The sequence below is a fragment of the Carassius carassius genome, chromosome 25, assembly GCF_963082965.1.
Source record: "Carassius carassius chromosome 25, fCarCar2.1, whole genome shotgun sequence".
Taxonomy (NCBI): Eukaryota; Metazoa; Chordata; class Actinopteri; order Cypriniformes; family Cyprinidae; genus Carassius; species Carassius carassius.
Genome location: NC_081779.1, coordinates 13,183,900 through 13,199,561, shown reverse-complemented (window position 1 = coordinate 13,199,561; position 15,662 = coordinate 13,183,900). Strand labels below are relative to the sequence as shown.

The following is a 15,662-nucleotide window of genomic DNA, read 5'->3' as shown; positions in this document are numbered from 1 at the left end:
CCCCCGGAGGGTTTACCACGGGTGAATCCGTTTACACTGCGTCGAACTGTATTTGTGTTGGCGCAAAAAAATGCCTGTGATGACCGTTGCCAGCCCGGATCTTTATCGCTTCCTTGTCTTCACAAAACCGTCTTAAATGCGACACCTCAGCTTCGACTGTCATGTACAGTAACTGTTACTGTTCACATCACGGTCGCGACGCGTTGAACTGACTGTCCATCATAACATCAAAACCAATGGGTTCTGGTAACTATCTTGGTATTATTTACGGCAGAATTTCATGCAGAAAAAAAATGCCAACGTGTTAAAGGAATTGTTCATTTCTTTCTTTTATGAAAAACAAAAGAAAGGCAGAGTGACAGCTTCAGTCACCTTTCGTTTTCATAATGTGTAAGATTATGCCGAGAATGAAAAATGACCGCAGCTGTCATTTCTGTCAAACATCTCCTTTTGTGTTTCACAGTAGACTGAAAGTCCTATACAGGTTTGGAACAATATGCCAATTGATTAAATGACATAATCATAATTTTTGAATCATAATATCTTTAAATATTAATTCCTTTGCATCCTGATAATTCCTGCCGTTGTTTGTTTGTCATTTTGAGAAGTTCTCATCTGAATATTGTACTGTTTGTGGAGTAAATTTAGTATATCTTGAAAGAAAATCTTTTTTGAGGTTTAATATTTGGGAATGTTATTTTTAATTCTCCTGACACTTTTTTTTCTCGCTCTCTCTCTCTCTCTCTCTCTCTCTCTCTATATATCTATCTATCTATCTATCTATCTATCTATCTATCTATATATATATATATATATATATATATATATATATATATATATATATATATATATATATATATAATATATAGATCTATATTTATATAGGGTTGGGCCAATAGACAATGAGATGTCCATTGACGATGACTGACAGACATTGCGATGTTAAGCTGGCATCATGATTTCTCCCGTGATCCTTGACATTAATTTGTTTAATAAGAATTTTTTGTAACAGAAATCCCTGTATTTACACCGTGCTGAGGTGCCATGCAGCTGTGGCTTCGGGAGGGGTTTTTGTGGACGATTCTGCATCTGTCTGCTCACATCTCATATCATTTGCCTCCCTGTATTGCTGGGATTTCTGTATCGTTTTTAGGGAAAGGTATGACAAACATTCTAAGCAACTTAGCTGACTTAAAGCAAACTAATGTATGTTGTAGTCTAGGTTTTTGTTTAACATTGGTCAGGTGAATTGGCTGTGTGACTTTTGTCTTTTTCTTTCCAAGGTCCTCGCGCTTAGTTGAAAGATGCCCAGTGCGGAGCCAAGGATGAACAGGTTGAAATGGCCCGTCCAATTGACCTCACTGTGCCTGGGCTGTCTGTGTTTTCTCTGCTCCGTCTCTGGTAAGCAGGTCTTGTAGATTTTTTCTGGAGATCTGTGATCTCTCTATGAAATAACTCAGTATTTATCACAAAATATCATATATAACAAATAATATCAGTGGCAGAAAGCAGACAAATTTTCCTGTGGCTCAGTGGTAGAGCATTGTGTTAGCACTACAAAAGGTCATGGGTTCAATTCCAAGGGATCACGTATACTGGTAAAAAAAAAAAATATTTAATAGCCAGAATGCACTTTAAGTTGCTTTGGATAAAGAAATTATGCTAAATGTAAAAAGAAATGTGTGCGGACAGCACAGAATGACATTAAAACAACACCTGTCAGCATCATTAATCAAATAGTTGGATGTTGGACAAACAGTCAACTGTTGGGACCATTGTTAGCATGTATGAGTATATATTTGTGACTTGTTGCAGTCGTGAGTGATGGCACTGATTTGGAGGGAAGCATAATGGACACTGTGTTTCTTTTCACAAAAGGGGGGAAATTGCACAACAGGCCCATAGTCCCCCACCCCAAAGAAAAGCTGCAGGGGTGGGGCTGTGTCTTGCAGTTCGGATTTCATTTGCTAGCCCATAATAAGCAACCCCCTGTTGTCATGGTTAGAGACTTCATAGACAAAACAGTATCTTTGAAGGGAAGGGGGTGGATGTCTAACTGGACTCTGACTTCCTAGAACTTGTTAGAGCTGTCAAGTGCAATGTGTTAGTGACCTGTATGATAAACAGCCTTTCCTTGTTGTAGCATGGACAGGCATTATTTCCCATTGCATTAGGGCTAGATGTGAGTCTACATGCATGAGTTGTCAGTAGCCTATTGTTCTGAGCTCAGCTGTTGAGATTATGTTGGAATCTTTCGATTTGAATTGCCATTTCCTTACCATATTAATTGTATATTATTTCAAATATATCGGCCAATATTAGAGATTGTTAAATCTATCAGTATCTGTTTATATTGGATAAATATTTTATTTCCCCATTTTAAGATTTCATATATTAACCTTGACGTCATCTAATGCTCACTTAAAATTGTAAAAACAAACAAAAATAAATTATTTAATATTTAGAATAAAATAGCTTTTTTTAAATATTACATTACATTGTTGTAGCGACTAAAATCACTTGTGACATTTAAAACGAGGGATTTGATTTATTTATTCAGCGTTAATTTAGGCAAAATAGTATAGAGTTTTAATATCAGATGATTCTCCATTATCAGCCAATATAAAGACAATACATTTTTTGTCCCCCCTAATTTTTGATATTTGTCAATATTGGGGATTTATAATCTGATATTGGATATTTAATTGTGCGTGTTCATTTTCTTAGAATTTCCAAGTCCAAGTTCCTATTTTAGAATTTAGAATATATTTGGCCTCATCAGATGCTCATTGAGATGCCTTTTGATGTTTCATTGAAAAATTCACAAAATTCTTACCTACTGTATCATTGAAGTAAAACAATGGAAACTGGGGGGAAAATCTCATTATAAAATAAATGTTTTTTAGTTCTGGTTGGCCACAATTAGTGGCACCCAATAATTGCAATGTCCTTTTCCCAAGAGAACAGATCTTGAGTTTCTTCTGTAATGCCTGAAGAGTTTGGAGAACACCTGACAAGAGATCAGAGACCATTCCTTCATCCAGAATCTCTCCAGATCCTTCAGATTCATAGCTCAGTGTTGGTGCTTCTCTTCAGTTCACTCCACTCATTTTCTTTGGGGCTCAGGTCAGGGAACTGGGACGGCCATGGCAGAAACCTCATTTTGTGCTCAGGGACAAATTATTTTGTTGATTTATGTTTGTTTTGGATCATTGTCCGGATGGAAGATCGAACAACGGCCCATTATAAGCAGAGGTAGTCAGGTTTCAATTTTTTATCTGTTGGTTTTTGATAGAATCCCCCATGTATCGATGCCATGTAATATCAATGTAATGATTCCATGTATCTGAACAAGATGTCCAGGACCTCCGGCAGAAAGATAGGCCCACAACATTAAAGATCCAGCAGTATATGTAACCCTTGACATGGGGTACTATTTATCTCTGTTTGCATTAAACCCATCTGGTGGGTTTGCTAGCAAAAAGTTTTTTTTAGTATTTTTTTTTTTTTACATTTTATCTGGCCACAGAAGCCAGTCCTGTTTGAAGTTCCAGTTCTGTCTGACAGATGATAATGCTGGAGTTTGTATTTGGACTAGAGAAGAGGATTTTTCCTGAACAACATGCGGTGACGTAGGGGCAGTCAGATTTTTTATTTTTTTAGGCTTTCTGACTCCAAGACTCAACTAATCTCTGCAATTCTCCAGCTGTGATCCTTGGAGAGTCTTTAGCCACTCAGACTCTCCCTCTTCACTGTGCATTAGAACAGCATAGACACGCGTCCTCTTCCAGGCAGATTTGTAACATCTTTAGCTGATTGGAACTTCTTAATTATTGCCCTTATGGTGCTTATGGAGATTTACAATGCTTTTGCTATTTTCTTACAGCCACTTTCTATTTTGAGAAGCCCAGGTGTGCAAAAAAAAATGTATGAATGGGAATATATACCTAGATATTTCTAGGGGTGCCAATAATTGTGGCTGACATGCATTGGGAAAAAAACATATATTTCATAAAGTGAGTTTCTCCCTCTTTCAATTGTTTTACTTTTCAATTGTTTTGTTTTTCAGGTTTTTCTTTTAAATAAGAACTGTTGATTTGCAGCATAAGTATACTGTCTGATATATTTTTATGATATATTACTGTCAGATATTTAATTGTGCATGCTTATTTCCTATATTTTTACATTTAGACATTTACATTTTACCATTGTCAGCATTTAATGCTTCTTTCAGTTTATTTTTATTTTTTTTTAATAATATTTTATTTCATTTAATATTTATTATTTAATTTAATAAAAAAAAATAATAATTTATTTATTTGTTGATATATAAATTTATTAGGCAAAGTGGTGTAGTATATCAGCCATTTATCAGTTATCCTGATATCCCTGTGCATGCATACTGTCCATCCTTTCTTTTTCTCAGGTCTGTTTTCCCCTTGTTAACCTTTTTTTTTTTTTACCTTGTCTGTCTCAGGGGTTTCGGCCAGCATATGCACAGTAACGGGTGGTGTACTGGGTATTCACTGGAGCAGCGTCATTGGTCTGGGCTGGCAGCCCCTGGCAGTAGATGGCGGAGGGCCTCGGTGCTGGGAAGCCTGCTGTATGCAGCCCACCTGCGGTGCTGTGTGGAGTCTCGGTGGTCGCTGTGTGTTACTGGCCTGTGCTCGAAAAGAGGGCTGCTCCATTATGTGGCTTCCTCAGCCACATAGAAAATCTCTGGGGCTTCTGCAGCAACTGAACAAGAGCATGCGCAGGAAAGCTCGAAATGCTGAGGACATCAGAGAAATCAGGGAAACAGAGCATGTAAGCTGTATTACATCATCTCAGAGGACTTTAACAGTTGGTATCATTCACTAATAAGTGCATGCTAATAAATGTTTTAAACATTTATATGAGGATACTTATTATGACCCTTATTCTAATGTTGATGAATCTGGATTATCCGAGTTAGTAAATGAGACACACTATCCTAAAGCATAAAACTGTTGATTTAAAATTAGGGATTTTTTTTATTTATTTAGACAAAATATTATAGACATCTAGTATCCCTGCCCTAAAGCATAATTTAACACTTTGCTTCTTGATTTGAAGCATATCACTGTGAACTAACTGATATTTTCACCCTCAGGAAATAGAACAGGACTTGTCTGTGAAACCCACAGCGCCACCGACCACATCCAATGATGTAGCCCCTCCACATAGTGACACTGGCGAACAGGCAGCTGAGCATAATTCAACACTGGATACAGACACAGTGGATCATTCAGCATTGAACAACAGTAATCAGCCACAACGGTCCACGTCTGACCCCCGTTCAGTGACTCCACCAACAACACCAGCTAGTACATCATACTGCTCTCTAGAATTGTGTTATTGTACTTTTATGCATGTACCAGTCTTGTGAGTTTTCCAAAGTAAATGAAAAGCAGTGGGAAGTCGTGGCCTAATGGTTAGAGAGTCGGACTCCCAATCGAAAGGTTGTGAGTTCGAGTCCCGGGCTGGCAGGAATTGTGGGTGGGGGGAGTGCATGTACAGTTCTCTCTCCACCCTCAATACCACGACTTAGGTGCCCTTGAGCAAGGCATCGAACCCCCAACTGCTCCCCGGGCGCCGCAGCATAAATGGCTGCCCACTGCTCCGGGTGTGTGCTCACAGTGTGTGTGTGTGTGTGTTCACTGCTCTGTGTGTGTGCATTTCGGATGGGTTAAATGCAGAGCACAAATTCTGAGTATGGGTCACCATACTTGGCTGAATGTCACTTCACTTCACTTCACTTCACTTATCCGTGATGTATTAAAACCTTGTGTAATGTCATTTGTTTTAAGTAAAAGTGCATGAGCTGGTTGTGTCTGCTGGCCACAATGTGGAGGTCACTTTACCACGCAATGAGGTGGAGCTCAATGCTTTCGTAGTGCCAGCACCCCCTACAGGTACTGCTCTAGATAAGCCATTGCAATTAGATCTCCTCCTTGATCTTTGTATTCATTTCTATGTTAATTCCTTTAGGGACTAACTATGTCTTTGACTGGCGTTTGAGGACACATCCAAAAGACTACAGTGGAGAAATGGAGGGTAAACACAGCAAGACGCTTAAGCTCAGTAAGGTACATAAAAAATAGATCTTTCTTTTATTGTCTGAAAGGCTTGACTTTTAATATTCTACATGTTTCTAATATTCCGAACATGTTTTCGTTAGCTGACAGTAGGCCTCTATGAGTTTGAAGTGGTAGTGGATGGCGACAGTGCTCATGGGGAGGGATATGTCAACGTTACTGTCAATCCAGGTAACTTTAGTATTGATGTACCTGCTAATTGTCCTGGATTCAGTTTTCAGACTTGCTGTTTGGGAGGCTCGTATAAATGTCACATAAAATATGTATAAGTCCTGTGTTTCTTGCTTTCTATAGAGCCACGAGTAAATAAGCCACCTGTTGCTGTGGTTTCTCCAAAGTACCAGGAGATCTCCTTGCCTACAAGCTCCACTGTGATTGATGGCAGTCGTGCGTATTAGATTTATTAAATGTTATTTTATTCTTATAATAGCATGTTATAATGTTTTTTAGGGATGTCCCGATCAGGTTTTTTTGCCCTCGAGTCCAAGTCTGAGTCATTTGATTTTGAGTATCTACCGATACAGAGTCCCGATCCCATACTTCTATAATACATAAAAAAAGAATAAAGAAGAGAGAGAAAACAGATCCAGGATGTTCAATAAATTACATTTTGAAATATATTCAAATAGAAAACAGCTATTTTAAATAGGCTAGTAAAAATATTTCAAAATGTTACTGTTTTGCTGTACTTTGGATCAAATAAATGCAGGCTTGGTGAACAGAAGAGATTTCTTTAAACAACATTAACAAGCTTACTGTTCATAAACTTCTGACTGGTAGTATAGGCAACTTACATTTTTCTTTGGCTTAGAAATCTATAACTGCTGGACAATAACAAATAATAATGATTTGTTTATATACTACAAACACTGTTTATCACATAATAGGGCAGAATAGTTTCTATACTGTAATAAATGCTATGTCAATTAGCACTGCATTGTTCATATACTTTATCACCTGCTGGAGATGACTTGAAAAACCATATATTGTCGTAATCGTATATTAATGTCTTCGTGTTTCCAAAAGTTTCTGTTTTTCTGTGAAAATAACTGCTGGATGCTTTTGTCCATATTAGGAATTTCCTTATATGACTTTCTGCGCGAGAGCGCCCTCTGGCGTCGAGTATGAATGAAACGCACACTGCAGGAGTGTTTAGCGCTCCGTGATGTACATCTCGCCTTATTCTGGTTCCGAATAAAACACCAGATCAGACTATCCTGTCTCTTTGAGTTTAAATCTATATTTATTCACACCTTTATTATATATCCGAGTCCTGATCAGGCGGTAACGTCCGATTCCGATCGAGTCTGAAACCACGTGATCGGGCCCGATTTTCGATCCCGTGATCGGATCTGAAGTTTCTTATGCTCAACAATTTGATCGAAAATACAGTACAAACAATAATGTTGTGAAATATTTTTACAATTTAAATGTTTATATATTTTTTTTAAATGTAATCTATTCCTGCTATGTCAAAGCTACAGTTTCACTAGCCATTACTCCACTCTTTAGTTTCATACATTTTGATATGATACATTTTAAAAAAATATATTTATATAATTCTTACAGACCACAAACATTTGACCGGTAGTGTAAGTTATGCATGTTGCTGCAGAAATCAGATTGACAGTACAACAGTTCTGTAATGCATAGAGCTCCACCGTTAATAAAAAGAAAGAATATTGAAGACTTTTTGTTAATTGTGAAACTTGCAGTGACAGCTTCATTTTTTATAATGACAACATCAAAATAACAGAAGTGTTTTAATGTAAGTTCTATCAAGCAGAATATCAGACAAATCTTTAAATATCAAAAATGTTTTTCAAGTTCTCTGTGGTGGCAAAGTGTAACTATTGATATATCTGTGATCATAAATGTCTTGTGTTTCTTAGAGAGTACCGATGATGATAAAGTTGTGTCGTGGCATTGGGAGGAGGTGAAGGGGCCACTCAGAGAGGAAAAGGCCTCGGGTGACACTGCTATTCTCACTCTAACCAATCTGGTTCCTGGTAACTACACCTTCAGGTATGTCTTATCCATCTTATCATTCACATTCTGGCCTGCCCAAATTTTTCTTTGGGCCTCCTTGTAACCTTTTTACTGAAGGCTTCAGACCTTAGGCAGTAATCAGAAAGCTATTGCCTAAAACCTGGCAAACCAGTCTGTCCTCAAGCAAATTATTTAAAAACACTCAATTTAAAAACACTCAAATATAAATAACGCCTGACCCACAAGTGTGTTTGGAAAGTTTATGCTATATCTATTTTTCCTTCAAAAGTCTTACAGTGACTGACTCGGATGGAGCTCAGGATTCAACCCAAGCCATGTTGTTAGTCAACAAGGCCACGGACTACAGGCCTACAGCTAATGCTGGACCCAACCAAGTGATCACATTGCCACGCAACTATATCACACTGTATGGCAACCAAAGCACTGATGACCATGAGAATCTGTCCTACGAATGGTCACTCAGCCCTGAAAGCAAAGGCAAGGTGGTGGAGATGCAGGTACATGACAAACACGATGCTATTTCAAATGCCATTTATGTTTATTATGTTTGCCAAAGAGTGGATTAGTGAGCACACCTTTGTTTTGTTCTCCTTAGGGTGTGAGGATGCCCATTCTGCAGCTCTCTGCCATGCAGGAAGGCGACTACACCTTTCAGCTCACAGTCACTGACTCGTCTGGCCAGCAAGACACGGCTCAGGTCACTGTCATTGTCCAGCCAGGTATCTTTTTAAACACAGAGCACTCTGATTCCTATTTAACTTGTACATCTGTTTTTGAAGCTGCTATTTGAGCTTGAGCACACTGTATGCAAAATGCCTGCAGAAAATAACAAGCCACCTGTAGCGGATGCTGGTCCAGACAAGGAGCTGACACTTCCTGTTGATCGTACCACGCTGGACGGTAGCAAGAGCAGCGATGACCAAAAAATTGCCACTTACCACTGGACAAAAACCAAGTCAGTTACACATGCACACTCTCCCTGCATATATCTTTGTGTGTATATTTATAAATTTTGAACTTCTTGAATGTTCACAATCTAATTTTTGGGGCTGGATTTATTTTACAACACATAATTCATACTTGAACATACAGTACCATTTGTTTGGGTTGAGTAAGATTTGTTTATTTAAAAAAGAAAATTATACATTTATTCTGCAAGGATGCACAAACACAAACAATATCAGCATATTAGAATGATTTCTGAAGGATCATGTGACACTGAAGTAATATCTGCAGATTTTTTTTTCATTTTAGGTTGTAATAATATTTCAAAATATTCACATTTTTCTGTATTTTTAATCAAATAATTTTAGTTAATTTTAAAAACATTAAAAATAACCAACCCTAACTTATAGAATATTTGTCTATTTTGTCTATTCAAGGACTACAGAATTGATTAGCCACAAGTGTAAAACTACTTTTCATATTATGAAATTATTATTTTTTCATTAATCTGCATATATACATATTTTAACTATTTTAATAATTTCTTTAATTGATTGACAGCCTTTTTGTATTAAATGTATTAAAAATATTTTTTATTAATTTTAACTGTAGACTCATGGTTTTATTTTTTGATGGTTTTACAGGGGCCCAGAAGGGGTGAAAATTGATAATGCGGACACTGCAGTTGCCGTGTTGACTGGTCTGCAGGAGGGCGAGTACATTTTCACATTGACAGTGACGGATGAAAGGAAGCTGGAGAATTCTGACACAGTCTCTGTCATTGTCAGAGAAGGTGTGTGTACTTAACTAAATCCAGGAAAAACTGATGTGGGTGTTAGTAGACTTTGTTAGAAGACTTGTTCATGCAGCTTATGAGGGCAAGTCCACAATCAACCTGTTCTCTGGTTGTCTGTTTGTAATAATAGAAATAATTTTCCTTTTCACTTTTTTCAAACAGAGGATGATCAGCCACCAGTTGCCAAAGTGCTGTCTAGTCCTCCGATCACTCTTCCCATCCGTACAGCATTTCTGGATGGTTCTCGATCATCAGATGATAAGGGGAGCATCAGCTACCTCTGGACCCGTGAAGACAGCAGCCCGGCTGCAGGGGTCAGTACTGTTCAGTAGAGCGAAAGTTATACTGGACGTGCTCCATACATTCAAATAGCCGTGTTTCCACTGTCGAGCTTAAACCGGGCGTGCTAGTGCGTGCCAGGGCCAGTCGCGTTTCCACTGTCACTTCTGGGGCTTGATCGTGCCTCGTCGGGGCTTCCTCAGGGCCAACACCCAGGGTTTTTTGGCCCGACGAAAACCTTGGGCCAAAGCGGGCCAGCTGGGGCTAGAGGAGGGGTTATGAACAAAGGTGGGGTTTCTCCGTGTCTGGAAAGCTCAGCGCTGCGGATCATTTCAGAAAGATTTTTTTTTAAAGAACAGCTTTAACACCAGCATTAAAGACTTTTTTTAAATACGTTGAGCTCAAAACTCACTCTTAGTCAGCAGCGAGTGATTGAAATAACTTGATCTGATGTGAATTATAATCACCAGACAGGGCAGAAATAAAGGCTGCTCCGATCACGATCGGCCGATCATTAATGCGCATCTCGTCAGCAAAGCCGGTTCTCTAATCAGCGGTAAATTCCATCAGGTGCGTGATTTCACATAGAGCAGCTGTTACTACACAGAGCCGTTGTTAACTGAGAAGATGTTTATTTGCGCATCTTCTCAGTTAACAACGGCTCTGTGTAGTAACAGCTGCTCTATGTGAAATCACGCACCTGAGGGAATTTACCGCTGATTAGAGAACCGGCTTTACTGACGAGATGTGCATTAACGATCGGCCGATCGTGATCGGAGCAGCCCTAGCAGAAATATTTATAAGCGATACGAAAGACTGTGCACGCTAGGCATTAACGTTACCATGGTAAACAAGGTAAATATGACCGCTTGAAGAAATCAGATGTCAGCTTCTTATTCTCTATCACAATCGTGTAATTATTTAGTAACTTATATTATCTGTCATAAGTCTCGTCTCGAGAGTTTAGCTCCACGTAGCCTATCATAGAAATATAATAATGTTTTATTTTTGGGAGCTTTTATAAAAATAGAGATATTATAATTCATTCTAAATGTGACGTATAGGCTACTGTGGCTACAAATAAACAGAAACGGACTCGACTGAATAAGCAGGCTATTTTCATAAGCATTAAAAATAAATAAAATAGAAATACATTTATTTCTGTGTGATTAATTTTGAATCCTGATAAATTAATTAATTATGATCAATGTATCATTTATTCTATAGTAAAAATCGATGCTTTTGAATTTGAATATTTACCAAAGCACGCAAACAAAAAACCGTATTAGTTTTCTGATAACTTCTCTTTGTTGGTGAAATGATGAGGTTGCGTGACTTTGTTCCTGAGAGGCGTGTAAAGCGCGTGATTTAATGACATGCAGCGGAGCTTCAGGCTCGACTGTGGAAACCCTGCGCTATTCTGGCCTCGGTGCTACTGGCCCGAGGTTATTAGCCCTGCCCGGCCCTTTTAAAGCCCTGGCTCGCACTGGCCCGACAGTGGAAATGCGGCTAATGACAAACATGGCTCTGTTGAATATTCAAACAGTCACACTGTTTGTTCTGTGTAGTGACAGAACAAGTGAGACCAGTTTATTTGACTTTGTTCTCTAACGATATGATAACTCCACCTGAATGAGGAGTCAGACACCAGTACTGCAGTGATTGGCATGCTATTGAAATCTGACCTGTTTTTTTTCTCTTCCAGGATGTCTTGAATAACTCTGACCACCAGGCAGTGCTTTTTCTTGGTAATCTGGTGGAAGGGAAGTACATTTTCACCCTGACTGTAACTGACAGTAAGGGAAAGACAAGTACTGATAGAGGCACTGTAGAGGTTCGACAAGGTCAGTATGCTTGTAATAGATAATCACATAAAATGAGTATTTTTAATAATGTTGCATTAACGTATTCCAGCATGCTGCTGAAGCTGTGTAAGTGATGTGTAAAGTACTGGTACTTTACAGTGTTGATGTATTATATCATACTTACATATGCTTTATCATAAAGCTCTATTTAGTTATATATATTTAGTTATATATATTTAGTTATCATGTTTTGGCTGTGGTGTGGAATTGTGGTATTTCACTGGCATTGCTATCAGCTACTTTTTTTAAAGCTAAAGGAGCCAATAAAATAATTAAATAAATCAAATATATGAAATGATATTATACTCTTGTCATTCCTCAGATGTTTATGAGCGAGACTTGGTGGAGCTGATCCTGGAAGTTGCTGTGGCTCAGGTGTCCCGCAGACAGAAGGATATGCTCATCAGGCAGGTTGGCGTCCTGCTGGGTGTCCTGGACAGTGATATCATTGTGCGAGAGATTAGTGCCTTCAATGAGCATAGGTCAGTCCAACTTAATGCAAGTTTAGACCTGCTAAACTTCGTGCCCACCTCCACAGATCTGATTAAATTGCTTCATGGCAAAATACATTTCTCAATTTACTCATGCAAAGATTCATATAAATAAATGGAACATTAGTTTTGAAATAACTGTTTAAAATCATGCACACTCTTGCTCCAGTGATGGCAAAAGCCTGATAACAACTGTTTTACACACACATATATATATATATATATGTTACATATATATGATGAAATGGCTTAATTTTACAGCACTCGCTTGGTATTTCTGGTATCTGGAGGTCCTGGACGACCTCCATTGGTCGGCCATAGTGTTGCGATGGAACTGCGCAACAAATTTCGCAAGCAAAAAAATGAATTCCTTATCTTTAGGGCCCGGCGAGTGGACACAGTTAGTGAGTATTCTTTAAATGCTTAATTAACTCCTTAATTATTGCCGTGCCCATCGCGTGTCTCTAATTGACTGTCTGATCTCTCCCCAGTCTGCCAGCTAAACTGCTCCAGTCACGGGGAATGCGATTCCTTCACCAGACGTTGTGTGTGCCACCCGTTCTGGATGGAGAATTTATTCAGTACTTATTTTTGGGATGCTGACAGCAATTGTGGTGAGGATACACGAAGCAAAATATTGTGGAGGGAAGCTGTTTTAAGTTAGTTCACATAAGGTTTGATGGTCTGTTTCATTCTTTCAGAATGGAGTGTATTATATGTGACGATAGCATCGTTCATGATCGTGGTTGCCATAGCGACTGTAATATGGGGTATCGTGTGCTGTTGTCGAAGGTAAGGGTTAGACGGATGATAATCTGTTTATTATTTTTATCAGTTTTTTAATTCATGGTTTATTGTTTATTTAAATTCTGCATGATGTCTTGAGCAGACGGAAAAGCAAAGTGAGACGAAAGAGCCGCTATAAAATGCTGGAGAGGGATGAGCAAGAGACTCTGGAATTACAGTTACCAAGACCTGGTAATAAAATTGGAAATAATTATGTGATCATTTTAGGGATGTCAGCTGCTGAACAATATTTTAAATAACTATAATTTAATTAATTGAAAGAAATTAATATTTTTCAGCAAGGATGCATTAAATTAATCAAAAGTGAATTTCTTTTTCAAATTTCTATTTAGCAAAGAATCCTGACAATATATGCATCACTGTTTCCACAAATATTAAGCAGTACAACTGCTTCCAACATTGAAAATAATAATAATAAAAAAATACTTAAGCGTCAGGATATCAGAATGATTTCTGAAAGATCATGTGTCAGTGAAAACTTCAGTAATGGCTGCAGAAAATTCAGCTTGCCATCACCAGAATAAATTACATTTGAACATATGTTAAAATATAAATCATGATAGTACTGTTCTACTGCATTGTTGATCAAATAAATGCAGCCTTGGTAAGCATAAGAGACTTCTTACTGGCTTACTGATTATTTTACTATATGACCCATTCTCCATCGTAAAGATGCTTATCCCTGTCTTATTCCTCCAGGTCGCATGAAGCCAGTTCCTGCTCCCAAATCTTCTGCACTCATGCACTCTGATTCTGATCTGGAAAGCGATGATGGCCAGGCAGGAATCCCCTGGTCTGATCGAGAGCGTGGAAAACTCCTGCCACCCCAAAACGGATCTCTGCATAACGGCCAATGTCCTCATAAACCTAAAAAACCAAGAGAGGAGCTGCTTTAGCATACAGACCAAACCTTTTGTATCACACCAACACACTGTTCACCCCTCATCCACAACACGTGTCATGACTTTAATTTCGGAGGGACTTGCAGGATGTCCCGAATGACCTGTGCACCTGCATACCTGGGTTTAATTGCAGTCCAGTTTGAGCTCAAATGAAAATGCATTTAAACCTGAATGGTGGAAAAAGACAGGTCATGTAGAGCCATGCACCTCAAAAGACAATGAGAATGTACTTGCTTTACTGCAGAGATACACAAGCCGATATATGTGCCAAGCAGCAACTGGAAAGGTTGGGTATTTCAGAGTGGCGCTCTGAGAAACTTTTCCCCACCAGAATGTCACATATCACTGCAGATAACTGAGCCTGCCTCACTGTCCCCCTTCTATGAAGCTTCCTGATATGACAGGCAGCCTGTCACATCCCAACACTGCCTGACATGTCTATTAATTTGTATATTTTTACTTGTGGTAATAATGCAGAGAGTGGGTCCTAAGGCAACCAATAATGTTGTATGACTGCATGAGAAGGCAAGATTTTGCTTCCCTCATTAATTTTCTTTTATGGCTTGCATGTATTAAATTGAAATGTGTGTGTGTTACTCTGTTGTCTTGCGTGGCTCTATGTCAAAGGTGCATTTTTGCCACTTTTAAACACCAGCAAAATCGACGTCTGCAGCATAAATAGCCATGTTCGTCAGGGGTTTAAGGAGAGATATTCTACACTGGAAATTGCATTGGATGTTGCACTAGGGCCATTTGCTTACCCCCCTCTGGTTTTTGAGAATGATTATGACTGGATGGGGTCTGGCTGGCTTACTCAAACTGGATTTAGCCACTAGTCAATAAATCATGTTTTTGTTACACTTGGTTTGCATAAGTACTGCATTTTACTTTGCGTTTACCTTTTTTTTTTTTTTTTTTTTTTTTGTTGATTCATCAGAAATCATCACTCGGCTTTAAAATAGTTTTGAGACGAGACACTTCAGTTCCAATGTCCCCTGATGGTTTGTTAGGAAAGAGCTGAATGTTATCTAGACAATGTGTGTGTGATTTCCCTCCCACATGTCTGAGTATTGCACATTTTGAATGCATAGGGGAAAATGAAGGTCATTTTAAATCCATGCTTTTTTTGTGTTGTTTTTAGTGAAGAATTCCCTGTTTCATGTGACTTGTTCTAATAACTGGAGTAAATAAAAAGAAAATATATTTACAACGGTCTTTTGTTTTGTTGTACTTGATATCTGTTCTGAACTTTACCTTACAGGGCAGTGTTTTAGGAAAGCAGTAAACAAGAACCAAACCACAAGTTGCTGCTTTAAATGGAACTTATTAAACTCATCTGAGACCAAATTAGATTCCATCTGCCTAATTTTTATTTTTAATATTTGTGATCTAAATGGATGAGCACATAACTTCTGTCATCTGCAGAAAAGAACTGCACAGAATGTTATTGT

The 15,662-nt window shown here is 38.4% G+C and overlaps 1 protein-coding gene across 1 annotated transcript; it reads left to right on the top strand.

Moving 5' to 3' along the window:
- Positions 1-1,012: 1,012 nt before the first annotated feature.
- On the top strand, positions 1,013-15,069 carry LOC132104220 (dyslexia-associated protein KIAA0319-like protein). The gene is made up of 21 exons (XM_059509526.1): positions 1,013-1,159; positions 1,284-1,401; positions 4,478-4,806; positions 5,132-5,345; positions 5,829-5,933; positions 6,010-6,107; positions 6,200-6,287; positions 6,411-6,503; positions 8,009-8,141; positions 8,395-8,623; positions 8,722-8,845; positions 8,949-9,081; positions 9,716-9,864; positions 10,030-10,181; positions 11,852-11,990; positions 12,334-12,493; positions 12,764-12,906; positions 12,994-13,116; positions 13,204-13,294; positions 13,392-13,480; positions 14,009-15,069. Exons 2-21 carry the CDS (start codon positions 1,305-1,307, stop codon positions 14,203-14,205), a joined length of 2,886 nt encoding a protein of 961 aa, XP_059365509.1. The 5' UTR covers positions 1,013-1,159; positions 1,284-1,304; the 3' UTR covers positions 14,206-15,069.
- Positions 15,070-15,662: the final 593 nt, after the last annotated feature.